Consider the following 14,638-nt stretch of genomic DNA (forward strand, 5'->3'; position numbering starts at 1 on the left):
GGTCATGGGGAGAGAAAAGCACAGAATCTAAACAACTAGTAAAGTATACCTCTATACATAAATGGTAGAATTCTCGAGTTGAGGCTCACAGAAAAAAGGCTAAAGCAGAGACAGAGAGGCTTAATAAGTATTCCTTGAAGAGGTGAAGTTGGTGGAGTGAAGTTCATAAAAACCAATACAGTAACTTTTTTAAGTCTGGTATATATTTAAGGTTGACTATTAGAAAGTACTCCCTTTGGTAATTAAAGAAAATAGAATGTAGAATTATATTACGTTTATCTAGAAGTACTTCATTCTATAGAAGATTGTTCTAGATAAGTTAATTATTTATATGTTAAATATACACACACACACACACACACACACGCACGCACACACATGTATATTTAAAACATGGGTATATTATGCCTTTTCCTTTCCATAGCTGGCGCTTTATGTGCTTTCATTCCTGGAACCCAAAGACCTGCTACAAGCGGCTCAGACGTGTCGCTACTGGAGAATTTTGGCTGAAGACAACCTTCTCTGGAGAGAGAAATGCAAAGAAGAGGGTAAGGTTCAAAATCACAAAGAGAAGATCTTTATACTTTGAAAAAACAAAGTGATTCAGAAAGAAAATAGAAAAAGTAAAAATTAGAAGTTTTATGTGCATGTAGACTAAAGTAGTGGATAATTGAGAAAAGAACTTTGGCAGCCTATCAAAGAATCAAGAATGAGTCTTCATTTACATTCACCTACTTATATAAAATCCACAGGTTATTCCACACATTCAGATGAGCCAAATCTTGGAGCTAACCCCTTTAATGAGCACTAGTAACTAATAGGAAATAGGTCTGATTTGCTTCCCAGTCTCTAGTATAATTAATAACCAATGAAAAGATCACGATGAGGATGATTTAAAGGAAACCTGAAAAACAAAACACAGACCCATAGATACAGAAAGCAAATTGATGGTTGCCCGAGGGAAGGGTTGCTGGGGCGGAGGAGGGAGGGTGGTAAAATGTTGTAATTATTCCAATTCTTAATTTAAATTAACTTCCAATTATGAAATAAGTATGTCATGGAGATAAAATTAAAGCATGGGAAATATAGTCAATAATATTGTAGTAACTTTGTGAGTTGACGGAGGATAACTAGATTCATTATGGTGACCATTTTGCAATGTATATAAATATCGAATCACTATGCTGTACACCTATTATTAATATAGTATATCAGTTATACCTCAATTAAAAGACAAAAGACCTAAATATAAACTTTTGCTTAAAGTAAGATATATATGAATTTCTACCAGTGATTTTATGGATGAGAAAGGTGTCCTGCCACTCCAATATTTACAATTAGAGATAAAAGTTATAATTGCAGCTATCCTTGGGAGACATACTCACTGACTGGAATCCACAGGAATGAGTGACTATTCATTCATGCACTCACAAAATAGAATAGAATAGAATAAAATAAGGGAAACCCCAAAATTATATAGACAGTAGTCAAATATTCCATATTCTATTCTTTCCTTCCTTAAATATTTATTGAACACCTCCTATGGGCTAGACATTCTTAAATGCTGGGGATATAATAGTGAACTCCCATTTTCTTCCCATCATGGAGCATATGTTCTTGAAAACTGTGGAAAAAAAAAAAAATCTCCTTTCTTAGTAGAAGAGAAGGTATTATCCATATTAACTAAAGAAAGAATCTTTTTTTCCAGCAGGCATATAGAAAAATTATATTTTTGAAAAAAATGTAAAGATCTGATTTATTTCTGATAAGCAAAAATTTTTAGAAACAATCATAGAGCGTGAGACAGATACTCTGTAGGTTATCCTCCCCTTCAAGGAAGTTACAGGTGAGTGAAAGGTTAAGATCTAAGAGAGTGGTTTCTAATCCTGCCTCTGCCCTGTCCGTAACTTGGACTAATTAGTGAAGAGAATGCTGTTCTCAAGAATCTATATTGTACGAAATGGGATTAATCATCCCTGCCTTACCTTCTCTCATAGAATCATTATTTTGATGACTTTAAAAAAAAAATTATGCTAACATATACCTAAGACAGAATTTCTTCTAACCATTTTTAAGTGTACAGTTCAGTAGCATTAAGTACATTTGTGTTATTATACAGTCCATCTCCAGAACTTTTTTATATTGCCTGAAAGTCCATCCCTATTTAATAGTAACTCCTTAGTCCTCCTCCCTGCAGCATCTGGAGACCACCATTCTGTTTTCTGTCATCCAGAGTTTGACTACTCTGGATGCCTCATATAAAGTGGAATCATATGGTATTTGGTTTTTTGTGACTGGCTTATTTCACTTTGCATACTTGTCTTGAAGGTTTATCCATGTGGTGGCGTGTGTCAGAATTCCCTTCTATTTAAGTCTGAATAAATATTCCATTGTATATATATGTGTGTGTGTACGTGTGTGTGTGTGTGTATACACACATTTTGCCTCTTCATTCATCCACTGATGGGCGCTTGGGTTTCTTCCACCTTTCAGCTATTATGAATGATTGCAGCTCTGAACATGGGTGTGCAGATATCTGTTCAAGTCTCTGCTTTTAATTCTTTAGGGTATATATCCAGAATTAGAATTGCTGGATGATATGGTAATTCTATGTTTAATTTTTCTGATGAACCACCATACTATTTTCCATAGCTGCTATACCATTTTATATTCCCACAAACATTGCATAAGGGCTCAAATTTCTGCATATCCTCACCAGCATTTCATAGGATTATTTAGAAAAAGAAATGAAAAAGTCAACATGAAAACATGCCATAGAGAATGCAAACTTTATATTATTGTTTTATAATAACTCTTAGAAATTGGACAGCATCCTGTTTTCAAGTGGTTTTGAGCATAGGAGGAAATTAGATACATTATAAAATGTGTAATTTTTATTGGTGACAGCAGTTATACTCTCACTCTTTAAAACTTCAGGTATCGATGAACCATTGCACATCAAGAGAAGAAAAGTAATAAAACCAGGTTTCATACACAGTCCATGGAAAAGTGCATACATCAGGCAGCACAGAATTGATACTAACTGGAGGCGAGGAGAACTCAAATCTCCTAAGGTAACTGAACTCTTGGACAACGATAGCAACAACCACTGATCAGTGTTGGTACCTAGTATGCTCTTCTTGGCCAGCAGTGTAACTTGACATCTATATCCTGTAGAAAGAAAACAGTGTATTTTTAAATAACTGAACGTGTAATGGATGATAGTTCTCTATTGCTAATTTCTCCAGTTTGACAATTGACTGTACTTGAATAAAAGAGGAGTTGGAGTGCTTGTCATTTTACCTTAGGTAAATGAAAATTTCTGAATATCCTGTTGAATTTTGTGTCATATACGTTTACCTGAGAATTTGCTTGCTCTCTGACCATGTAGTTAGAACATGATTTTTTGAGGAGTGCCTATTTGTGTTTTGGGTGTTTCTTGTGAGTTTTATTTTTATAAATTTAAGCATATTACTGATTTTCTGTCTTACTCTAAGTATATAAATAGTGGCAAAATGCTTGAAATTCTTAGATGTATTTATACAACTGGAAAAAAGCAATTAGGGAAGATGCTGTTAATGTATAACTATGTATAGATTATGACAAGCGTTTTTTGAGAGAGTGCGCCGGGTGCAAGTGGGTGGGGGGAGAAGGGCAGAGGGAGAAGGAGAGACAAAGAATCTCAAGCAGGGTCCATACCCAGCATGGAGCCCTACTGGGGGCTCAATCACATGACCCTGAGATCATTACCTGAGCTAAAATCAAGAGTCAGACCCTTAACTGACTGAGCCATCCAGGAGCCCCAGGCCTTTTGTGTTTTAATTTGAATAAGTTGATAATTATTGTTACTCTTGTCTTTCTAGTTTGTAGGTGCTTCTGTTTTTGTGTGTGAAAATTGCAAAACAGAGATGCATATTTTTTTTTTGTTTGAACAGATAAATTATTATACATTTGTGTTTGAACCATCTTTATGATGTCTTGACTCACTCAATTTTAATAGCTGATATCTTTCATATAAATCATAGAATTGGAAAAAATGAAATGTTTAATACTTGATTCATCATTCAGGAAGGATGATACTGTGTTTTATATAAATTATAATTTTAGAAATAGACTGTAGATTGCTGTTCCTATTTATTGCTTTTCTTTTCACTAGTATTTTAAAGAACATAATTTAATAACATTTCAAATCTGTACATTTATCTTGTAGGTTCTGAAAGGACATGATGATCATGTGATCACATGCTTGCAGTTTTGTGGTAACCGAATAGTTAGTGGTTCTGATGACAACACTTTAAAAGTCTGGTCAGCAGTCACAGGCAAAGTAAGCTTACTTCTCTCTACACTTCACTGTTTGTATATGTCTTTGCAAAGATCAACCAGGGAAAACATGGGTTCATTTTTGACCGCAGCTTATTTCGATAACAAATATCAGAGCTTCTAATTTAGTTTTTTCCCTGGCAACAAAGATAATGTTCCTCAGGATAGGGATGTCATTAGTTTCTTCCTGTAAATAGTTTGTCTATCTTTGTGACTTCATTATTATATGATTTTTACAGAGGTGCTTTATCTTTTTCTTGGCTTTATTTTTCACACTTTTACTAACCATCTCAGTTATATTGTCCTTTTTAAACTTTTTCAAAACTATGATTGAGGGGTAATTTTTTTTCTTTGTAGACTGCTTTGTTGATAACGTACCTATAGTTTAGAAGTTAAATAAATCATGTTAATTTAGACTGTCTAAAGCCTGGTGAGATGAAAAGTAAAGCAGATACAGTATTTAAGTAGGAGTTTGAAGAAAAAAAGCAACCCAAGCAATCAGTTTCACTGCATGCAATATTACACCTTAATGGTTCTGTGGTGAATACTTATTTTTATCTGTCCACTGGAGAATGTTTTCATAAATTAAGTAATTGACCAGCTAAAAAAAAAAACAGGAAAATGTGAGGGGGAGAAAACCTGTCTTTAAAATGTCTTACAGCATGCTGATTCTTGGGCAAGAGCCTTCTAAATATTCCAAGTCAGATGTTAACATTTTTTTAAGGCAGCTTCATATTTCCATAGTGTAATATTAGTTTTGGATTTATTTCAGTTTTAATATCTGTCTTTACTTGTCTAGAAGTACCTTGCCTGGCTCCTAACTATTGCCTTGGGGCAGATTCAGATGAAATGTGGTATGTAGCCACACCTAACACAGTTGGCATTCTTTCATTGAATCCATTCCTATGGAAGAAGCCAAATTGCAATTTTAGCATTATTTCATCAGAGAGACCAGGCTGGGGCTGTCATCCTTTAATGAGAAGTGTTTTACTTTCTACATACTTGTTCCTCAGTTGTATCCGTGTTTAATATATAATGCTACTGAATAAGCAAAGCGATCGATAGTGATGGTATCATGTTATATTGATGTGAAAAATTGTTTTCTGATGTGCCAAACAAATTGTGTGAATAACTTTACCCCAGATTTTAATGAGCTACTGAAATGTTATGTAAATCGTTTTTCTTTCTACCCGAAAGTAATCATCTTAAATGTTTTTCCAGTGTCTGAGAACATTAGTGGGACACACAGGTGGAGTATGGTCATCACAGATGAGAGACAATATCATCATTAGTGGATCTACTGATCGGACTCTAAAAGTGTGGAATGCAGAGACCGGAGAATGTATACATACCTTATATGGGCATACTTCCACTGTCCGCTGTATGCATCTCCATGAAAAAAGGTAAGGGAAAATCCTGTGATGGTTGGGAATTCTTCCTCTGTTCCTTCTGAATTTGAGGTTTTTTTGTGTTGTATAATACAGTGTTTATTAGAGAGATAGTGATAGTGTGCTCTTAAATTAGACTTTAATTATTAGACTTAAGATGTTTCTGTACTAACAAAGTAGCAGTGTATTGCCTTAAAATTGGGGATTATCTTTAAATTTCCTTCTTCATTTAATGGCATTGTTGGCTTCCTGCTTGAAACTCTCTTCTCTACTCTTGGGTGGCACTTTATTGTTCTGTATCTTTGATGACTCATCATCTCCAAAAAAAATCTCTCTCTCTCTCTCTGGCTCTCTCTCTTTCTCTCCCTTTCTCTCTTTAATATTTATATCTCTGCTAGCGGGACACATTCAGTTATTCAGGCTTCAAGCTTCTGAGTATTCTTAATTACCCACCCACCCTATCCCAATTCCATCCTGTCCCCTTATATTGAGACAAAAGCTGAGGTGTGTGGGGTTTTGTTGAGTCTCTCTCATTACCGATCACCTGAACTAGTGACATAGCTTTCACACTTGGTTTTCTCACCTGTTACACAGCTGACAGAATCCTTTTCTAATTAGGATAGTATCACTGCCTTTTGAGAGCCTTCTGTTGTCTGTCAAATCGAGGAAGAAATCCTCAATCCAGTTTTCAAAATAGTTTCAGCCAACCCAGACTGCTTGCCTTTTTTTCTCTTCAGTGCCTTTGCTGTTGCTTTGCTCTCCTCCTACAGAGCCCTTCTATTAAAGTCCTTTCGATCTTCTATTGGCATGTCTTCACAGTACCTTGTTAAACAAATGTGATTTCGACTTCGTTTATCAAAAACGGTCTCTCTGGCAGTCCTTACCATGAATCTGCTCCAGTCCTTACCTTTAATTCTGTCCACAACATCATCTTTGTGAGAACCATTACATTAAGTAGATTTCACGCTAGATTTGTAATATGTGAATAAAAGTACCTTTTCATTTGTAATTTGAATCTACTTTAAACAGTGTGCTCTACTAGTAAAATTTGGGGGAGTTGATATTAAGAGAACTTGTATTTCAGCTTCCATTATATTCTGCCTTAAATCTCTCGATGTTCTTTTTTCTACTCTTCCAAATGTAAAAACTGTGGCCTATCTTTATCTCTTAAGAATGACATGCAGATACCTGAGTTTTCAGCTCTCCTTCGTAATCCAAAGGTGATTGCGATGTTTGTATCACTCCAGTCTTCAGAAGAGCATAGCTTTAATAATGTTGGCCCAAATTTTTAAGGGATTTCTATTGCCTCCCCATGTGTATCTTCTCCAAAATTTGCATATCTTAATACCTCCATAACCTATTGACTATAATTATAAGCATAAGCAGCCTTTGTTTGAAGGTATCCTAAAACTAGTTCGTTACAAAAATTATAATGGTATAAGGCCATATAATGGTATATAATGGTGTAAAGCACATATCTTTAACTATTTAAATTCCAATTTCAGATTTATTTTGTTGAATAACATTTATTAAATTTTTTCCCTAGTCACAAAGAGAATGTATGATTATCACTGAAAGTTTGGGAAATGGCAGAAAGAATAAAGAAGAAATACAGAATTTTTCAAAATACTACCACCAGAGTTCTCCCATTAACGTTTTAGAGATGTTGCCCACATTAGCTTTTTATTTCTAAAATCAAGATCTTGTGTATGTATTTGGAGCCGGTGGCTGTTGCTGTTGCTGCTGTTGCTTCTGCTTCAGATGCAGTACAGCAGTCTTCAGCCGTCCCACAGAACCCCGGGTGCTACACGGCCTCTTGTAAATGTGGGAACCAAGCAGGTGGAATTCTGGGCTTCCCAACTTCCCATCCCAGCCAGAATAAATTGACTTTTTTATGTTTATATATCAAAATTTTATATAGGATTTCTTTGAAAATGGGTGTTCCTGCTTAAGAAAAGAAAAAGTTCAGTAACCACTGACTTTATATGTCACGTTTTCTCATGCTATTAAAAATTCTAATACTTTTTTTGTTTGTTTCTTTTCCCCCCTACAGAGTTGTTAGCGGTTCCCGAGATGCCACTCTTAGGGTTTGGGATATCGAGACAGGCCAGTGTTTACATGTTTTGATGGGTCATGTAGCAGCAGTCCGCTGTGTTCAATATGATGGCAGGAGGGTTGTTAGTGGAGCATATGATTTTATGGTGAAGGTGTGGGATCCAGAGACGGAGACCTGTCTACACACGTTGCAGGGGCATACTAATAGAGTCTATTCATTACAGGTAAGAGGTCGTATCTCTCCTACCCCTTAGATGATTTACTGATGAATCATGAGATTGTTTTACTCAGATAATCACTGTCAAATTGCTGATTCAATACAATCCAAAAAAGACAAATCAAATTACCCTGTTGTTTACATATGCTTTCAAATTGGCATGGAAAAAGCATAAATTTTTAACTTATTTAAATAAATTGTTTCATTTTTTTCTGTGATCTGTTTTTCCTCTAAAATACAAATATTAGTCTTGGAACCTGAAACTTTGGAGCTCTAAGTTTTACTACATTAATTAGTGGGTAGATAGTCTCATAGGAAAATGACCTGGATTTTAATAAACTCCTTAGCAGAGGATTTATTTGGCCAAAAGCTGCCCCTTTACCTTGATAGCTGAAAGTTGATGGACCATGTAATTGTGACCTATTCCCATTCAAAGTGGAAGTGGAGCTTTCTGGATCAGGCTCCTTTACCATCAAAGGCCTACTGATCTATAGTCATAGGAAGTAAATTTGACTAAACTGATTTTTTATTTTTTACATTTTAACATGATATTTTGGAATGAATTGTCATATTTTGAAATAGCTAGATAAATAAATTTAGAAAATGGGTCTTGTTTTATTTTCTGAAAGACAGCATTTTCAATTTTTCTATTACTTAAGTAATTTATTTACCAGTTACTACCTATTAGTGATCAGCAAGATTAGTACATACTCACAGTGCTGACAGTTCTCTGTTCTTGGAATATTTGTTTCTTAATTCATGGAATACTGTGTCTGTGTCACAAAATATCGATATATAATAAAGGTATATTAACTTAGAAAAGGTTATGAATTTGGAGGAGAGGGAATTGACTGAAGTTGTTTTTATGTTTAGTGATATGTTCAGTACCTTAATGAATATAATCTCATTTAAGTAAACCGATAGATTGAGAAGAGGTAGCAGTATTATTCCAGATCTTCTAGGAATTGATATTTATTGACTCCTGGAGAAGAGAGGCTATATAGCTTGCTTTTGTTATCAAAATGCCACTTCTTGTAATTCCAGATGTAATTACCTATTGGTGCATTTCCTAATTAATATTTGGTTCTTGTAAATGAAATTTTTATTTTACATACAGTTTTAATGGAACTTACTTCTAAACATCATGAGGGTTATCTCTAGTCTCTTTATGCCATAGGTTTATTAACAAACACAGCATTTATCATGGGCTTTGTCAATAGTTTCAACTTTCTGTTGGGAAGTAAGACTCAGATGGTAATCCTTATTGAATGATCCATGATATTTAGCTGGTCATCTGTGGCCAGATGATCTGAAAGTAACATGTTCATTTTACATGTTTTGTTCTCTTTTAATTGTTCCTGCATCTAGTTCGAAGCCACTGGCCATAAAAAAATTAATAATTCTCAGGGCACCTGGATGGCTCAGTCAGTTGAGCTTCTGACTCTTGATTTCTGCTCCAGTCATGATCTCAGGGTCATAGAATCGAGCCCTGCCTTGGGCTCTGCGCTCAGAGGGGAGTCTCAGAGGAGATTCTCTCTCTTCTATCCCTCTGTCCCTCCCCTGCCTCTCGAAAATACATAAATAAATCTTTTTTTAAAAATTAGCAATTCTGATAGAAGCTTCTGAGAACATAAACTGTAGGTTTGCTTGATTACCTGCACTTTACCTTGTTACTTCATTTTGTTCCTGGCATTACCTGTTTCCCTGCTTTATTTTTCTTCCCTGTAGGATTAAGGTCAATAAGTAATATCAAGAATATCGCACTTCTAGTCTAATAAGCTGTGTCTATTGTAGTTTGATGGCATCCATGTGGTCAGTGGATCTCTTGATACATCAATCCGAGTGTGGGATGTGGAGACGGGGAATTGCATTCACACGTTAACGGGACACCAGTCATTAACAAGTGGAATGGAACTCAAAGACAATATTCTTGTCTCTGGGAATGCAGATTCTACAGTTAAAATCTGGGATATCAAAACAGGACAGTGTTTACAAACATTGCAAGGTAAGTCTTGGCTACTCAGCTTTAGTTGTGTTCATTAAAAATGGGATTGTTAGAAGAGAAATACGGAGCTTTTATGTCACAAAAAGAATTAACCTCATACAAAATAAAAATGCTTAATTTGGATAAATTTCTGAGCATTTTCACTCTGACGTGACAGAACTAGGTTACCCCTGAGAAATTGTTTTAACTTATGTTTTTAATACTTTAATACTTCCTACATGTACAGTTAACTCTACCTAACCTTAAAGAACAGTGTGAAGAAAGATCTAGGCTATATCATAGAAGCAACAGACTCTTTTTTTTTCTTTTTCAGTGATTTTTTTTTTTTTTTTAATTTGTAGTCCAATTTTAAATTAAAGCATTACCTTACTGGGGGCGGGGGGGGGGCGCGGGAGAGCATCTCTAATCTGATAGAAAATTGCTTCGGCCTCAACTTAGATCCTTTAACCATCTGCTTAACTAGGATGGAAGGAATAATAGCACCCAGTAAAATGAAGAAAGAAACATGTGAAAACCACTAATACTAAATGAGGCACAACAGTGTTAACATTTTATATCATGATTAACTTCTTTTTATTGGTCATAGCCCTGAAAAGCGTTTTTTTTTTTTTTTTCAGTGAGGCCATCTGGTGGGCCTGCACTGCAACTTTTTACTCATTGGTTGTGTCTACTCCTCAGAGTTTTGGAATTGTGGTCATTCAGCCTTTGCCTTTGAGTTGTCAGTTCCAAGTGGTGAGGGTGGTAGATTTCCTGCCCATTCATCCATCAGCAGAATCCGTGAAACTGATCTATCTCCATCACCACTAAGAAAGCTCTTATTTACACAGCCAGAAAACAAAATGTGTGCCTGGTAGCTAACCAAGCTTCCTGGAACACAGAACTCTTGAAAGTTAATGCTTCAGTTACAAATAGCTACCAGATTTTCTTGCAACCCTGCTGATCCTAAAATACTCACAGTTTCTAAATATGCAGCATTTTAAATATTTCATTTATTGTATGTTCTAATGTAGTAGGCTACAATTACAGTGTAACTTACCCATACCCATGATTTCTAACCAGTCATTTAATTCCTTTGGTTTTGCCTAGGTCCTAACAAGCATCAGAGTGCTGTGACCTGTTTACAGTTCAACAAGAACTTTGTAATTACCAGCTCAGATGATGGAACTGTAAAACTATGGGACTTGAAAACGGGTGAATTTATTCGAAACCTAGTCACATTGGAGAGTGGGGGGAGTGGGGGAGTTGTGTGGCGGATCAGAGCCTCAAACACAAAGCTGGTGTGTGCAGTTGGGAGTCGGAATGGAACTGAGGAAACCAAGCTGCTGGTGCTGGACTTTGATGTGGACATGAAGTGAAGAGCAGAAAAGACAAATTTGTCCAAATGTTTAGACAATATACTCCTTGCCCTTCCCCCTGAAAAACAAACAAAAAACAGAAAACAAAACAAAACAAAAAAACAACAGAAGAAAAAAGAAAAAAAAGAAAAAAAAAGAAAGAAAAAAGAAAAAGAAAAAAAAAATCCCTTGTTCTCAGTGGTGCAGGATGTTGGCTTGGGGCAACAGAGTGAAAAGATCTACAGACTAAGAAGGAAAAGAGGAAGACATGACAAACCGTAACTGACAAGAGAGGCGTCTGCTGTCTCATCACATAAAAGGCTTCACTTTTGACTGAGGGCAGCTTTGCAAAATGAGACTTTCTAAATCAAACCAGGTGCAATTATTTCTTTATTTTCTTCTCCAGTGGTCACTGGGCAGCGTTAACGCTGAAGCTTCGTTACAGATTCTGTTAGCCTGTCCTTTTACCACTGAGACCTAGGAAGGGGCTGCAATAACACCCAAACGAGGACTGGCTGACTTTCTCAATAGAGAGCATCTGCAACAAAAAGTCATTTTTCTGGAGTGGAAAAGCTAAAAAAAAAAAAAAATTACTGTGAATTGTTTTTGTACAGTTATCATGAAAAGCTTTTTTTTTTTTTTTTTTTTGCCAACCATTGCCAATGTCAATCAATCACAGTATTAGCCTCTGTTAATCTATTTACTGTCGCTTCCACATACACTCTTCAACACATATGTTGCTCAAAGGTGGCAAGTTGTCCTGGGTTCCGTGAGTCCTGAGATGGATTTAATTCTTGATGCTGGTGCTAGAAGTAGGTCTTCAAATATGGGATTGTTGTCCCACCCCTGTACTGTACTCCCAGTGGCCAAACTTATTTATGCTGCTAAATGAAAGAAAGAAAAAAGCAAATTATTTTTTTTTATTTTTTTTTTTCTGCTGTGACGTTTTAGTCCCAGACTGAATTCCAAATTTGCTCTAGTTTGGTTACAGAAAAAAGACTTTTTGCCACTGAAACTTGAACCATCTGTGCCTCTAAGAGGCTGAGAATGGGAGAGTTTCAGATAATAAAGAGTGAAGTTTGCCTGCAAGTAAAGAATTGAGAGTGTGTGCAAAGCTTATTTTCTTTTATCTGGGCAAAAATTAAAACACATTCCTTGGAACAGAGCTGTTGCTGCCTGTTCTGTGGAGAAACTTTTCTTTTTGAGGGCTGTGGTGAATGGATGAACGTACATAATAAAACTGACAAAATATTTTAAAAATATATAAAACAAATAAAGTTGCTGGTCAGTCTTAGTGTTTTACAGTATTTGGGAAAACAACTGTTACAGTTTTATTGCTCTGAGAAACTGACAAAGCAGAAACTATACAGTTTTTGTAGTAAAGGCGTCACATGCAAACAAACGAAATGAATGAAAAAGTCAAATGGTTTGCCTCATTCTCCAAGAGCCACAACTCAAGCTGAACTGTGAAAGTGGTTTAACACTGTATCCTAGGTGATCTTTTTTTCCTCCTCCTGTTTATTTTTTTTTGTTTTATTTATAGTCTGATTTAAAACAATCAGATTCAAGTTGGTTAATTTTAGTTATGTAACAACCTGACATGATGGAGGAAAACAACCTTTAAAGGGATTGTGTCTATGGTTTGATTCACTTAGAAATTTTATTTTCTTATAACTTAAGTGCAATAAAATGTGTTTTTTCATGTTAGTATGCCTGTTTCTTCCACTGAAGTAAATAATACTTCATTATAAATATTTAGGGTTTGTCTCTAATCTTTAAGATCTCAAAGTCTTAGTTTCTTTGCATTCCCTGTAGTGTGACATAGAGATCAATACTTTCAGGCCTGTTTCATACAGCTAAAGTTAGAATAATGTGTCTAGAATGTAAATTGGGTTCATCGCCTTAGACTATAAAGGTGGACACTGCACTGTCCATTACTCTGGATAACACTGGATGTATAAATATGAAATCTGGGTCCCTCAAAGAGTCACAAAACTTTTGTGATGGTTACAGCTGGAATTCCTATTTTTTTTAAAAAGCTCATTTTTAAAAAATATGACCACATATTGAGTACTTAGCAGGAATGTTCCCCGAGGTATCTCTGAAGGCCCACCCTCCCTGAGAAGTAGGTACTGTTTTCTCCTTGAAAGGTGAGAGTGGAACTGGCTCAGACTGGTTAGGTGAGCCGGCATTCACAGCCATGCTCTTTAAGGAGAAAGAGACCTAGAATTTTGACAGACTTTCCAAGAGCAGAGTTTTGGAAAAAAATAAATCCTTCTGGTGGTACTTTCAGGCTCTTCTTTTGCTGTTTTAGTCAATAAATCTAATATTTTATAATATGAGTGAAAAAATGAAGTTGAATTATTCAAATAATGTAGCCTCTCAGATAGCAGGTTCTGTCTCCCACTCACCTTGTCTGTATTTTTAACAGTTTATTTAATCCCTACATTTAGTCCCCAGGCCTTGGATAAAAATCGAAAACTTAATAACAACAGATGCTGCTTAGAGAATACGGTTCTCACAATCATAACGTGTGTTCTTTACTCCTAGAGCAGCAATTCTTGGGCCTCAAGTTCCCAGAGCTACTAAAGCCGAACATCAGGGAATAGGGCCCAAGAATCTGCATTTAAACTAGTTTGCCCAGTGAGTCATGTTCACAGCTTAGAACCGCTGCCTCAGATCCCTACCATTGCCCATTTGGTTTATTAGTCCCCAGCACGTTAACAGGCACAGGACCATCAGGGAGAAGTGACAGGTTAAAGGAAATGGCAGAAAAACCACATGGCTAAACAGGCGGAAATCACATTAGGTCTTGAGTGAGGGCCTAGTGGCCCTGCCTGCTTTAGAATAAACCAGGGTGTAGCCCAGAGCCATTACTACTGTTCACGTCAACAACCCCAAATGATCAAGAAGTTGTAATTCTATTCGGTAATCTTGAAACTGCTTGATTTTTCATAATACGAATGTGGCTTACTTGTACTATAATGAAAGGAGAACATCATCTTCAGCAATAAATGTACACTATAGAATAGAATTCGGCTTATAGGATTTGCAGACAAACAGGTGGAAATTCAAATCCCAGTTTTGTGATACTGTCTAGTTACAGGAATTTCACCAGATTTCTTGACCTCCTCTTCCCTCATCTTTTAGTATGTAGACAGTACCCACCTGCTAAGGTTATTGGAGGGATGAAAAGAATTGATATAAAGTATGTGACATCTGGTGGCACTTCAAGCTCAAAACATGGTAGCTACCACTAAAACTATAGGAAAAGAGACCCAGATAATTGTAACGTTCTATATTTGGGAGCAATTGAATG

At 36.0% G+C, this 14,638-nt stretch overlaps 1 protein-coding gene across 5 annotated transcripts in view; it reads left to right on the forward strand.

Moving 5' to 3' along the window:
• The window catches only part of FBXW7 (F-box and WD repeat domain containing 7), a 228,522-nt gene extending 215,496 nt beyond the window's left edge, over window positions 1–13,026 (forward strand). For all 5 annotated transcript variants that reach the window (XM_032855516.1, XM_032855518.1, XM_032855517.1 and 2 more), the window contains 7 exons: window positions 425–548; window positions 2,938–3,074; window positions 4,211–4,324; window positions 5,542–5,723; window positions 7,762–7,987; window positions 9,775–9,985; window positions 11,072–13,026. In XM_032855516.1, coding sequence (XP_032711407.1) covers window positions 425–548; window positions 2,938–3,074; window positions 4,211–4,324; window positions 5,542–5,723; window positions 7,762–7,987; window positions 9,775–9,985; window positions 11,072–11,340 — 1,263 coding nt within the window. In that variant the 3' untranslated portion in view covers window positions 11,341–13,026. The remainder of the gene's footprint in view (window positions 1–424; window positions 549–2,937; window positions 3,075–4,210; window positions 4,325–5,541; window positions 5,724–7,761; window positions 7,988–9,774; window positions 9,986–11,071) is intronic.
• The last annotated feature ends 1,612 nt before the right edge of the window (window positions 13,027–14,638 follow it).

The sequence above is a fragment of the Lontra canadensis genome, unplaced genomic scaffold (assembly GCF_010015895.1).
Source record: "Lontra canadensis isolate GAN:19392208 unplaced genomic scaffold, GSC_riverotter_1.0 scaffold10, whole genome shotgun sequence".
NCBI lineage: Eukaryota > Metazoa > Chordata > Mammalia > Carnivora > Mustelidae > Lontra > Lontra canadensis.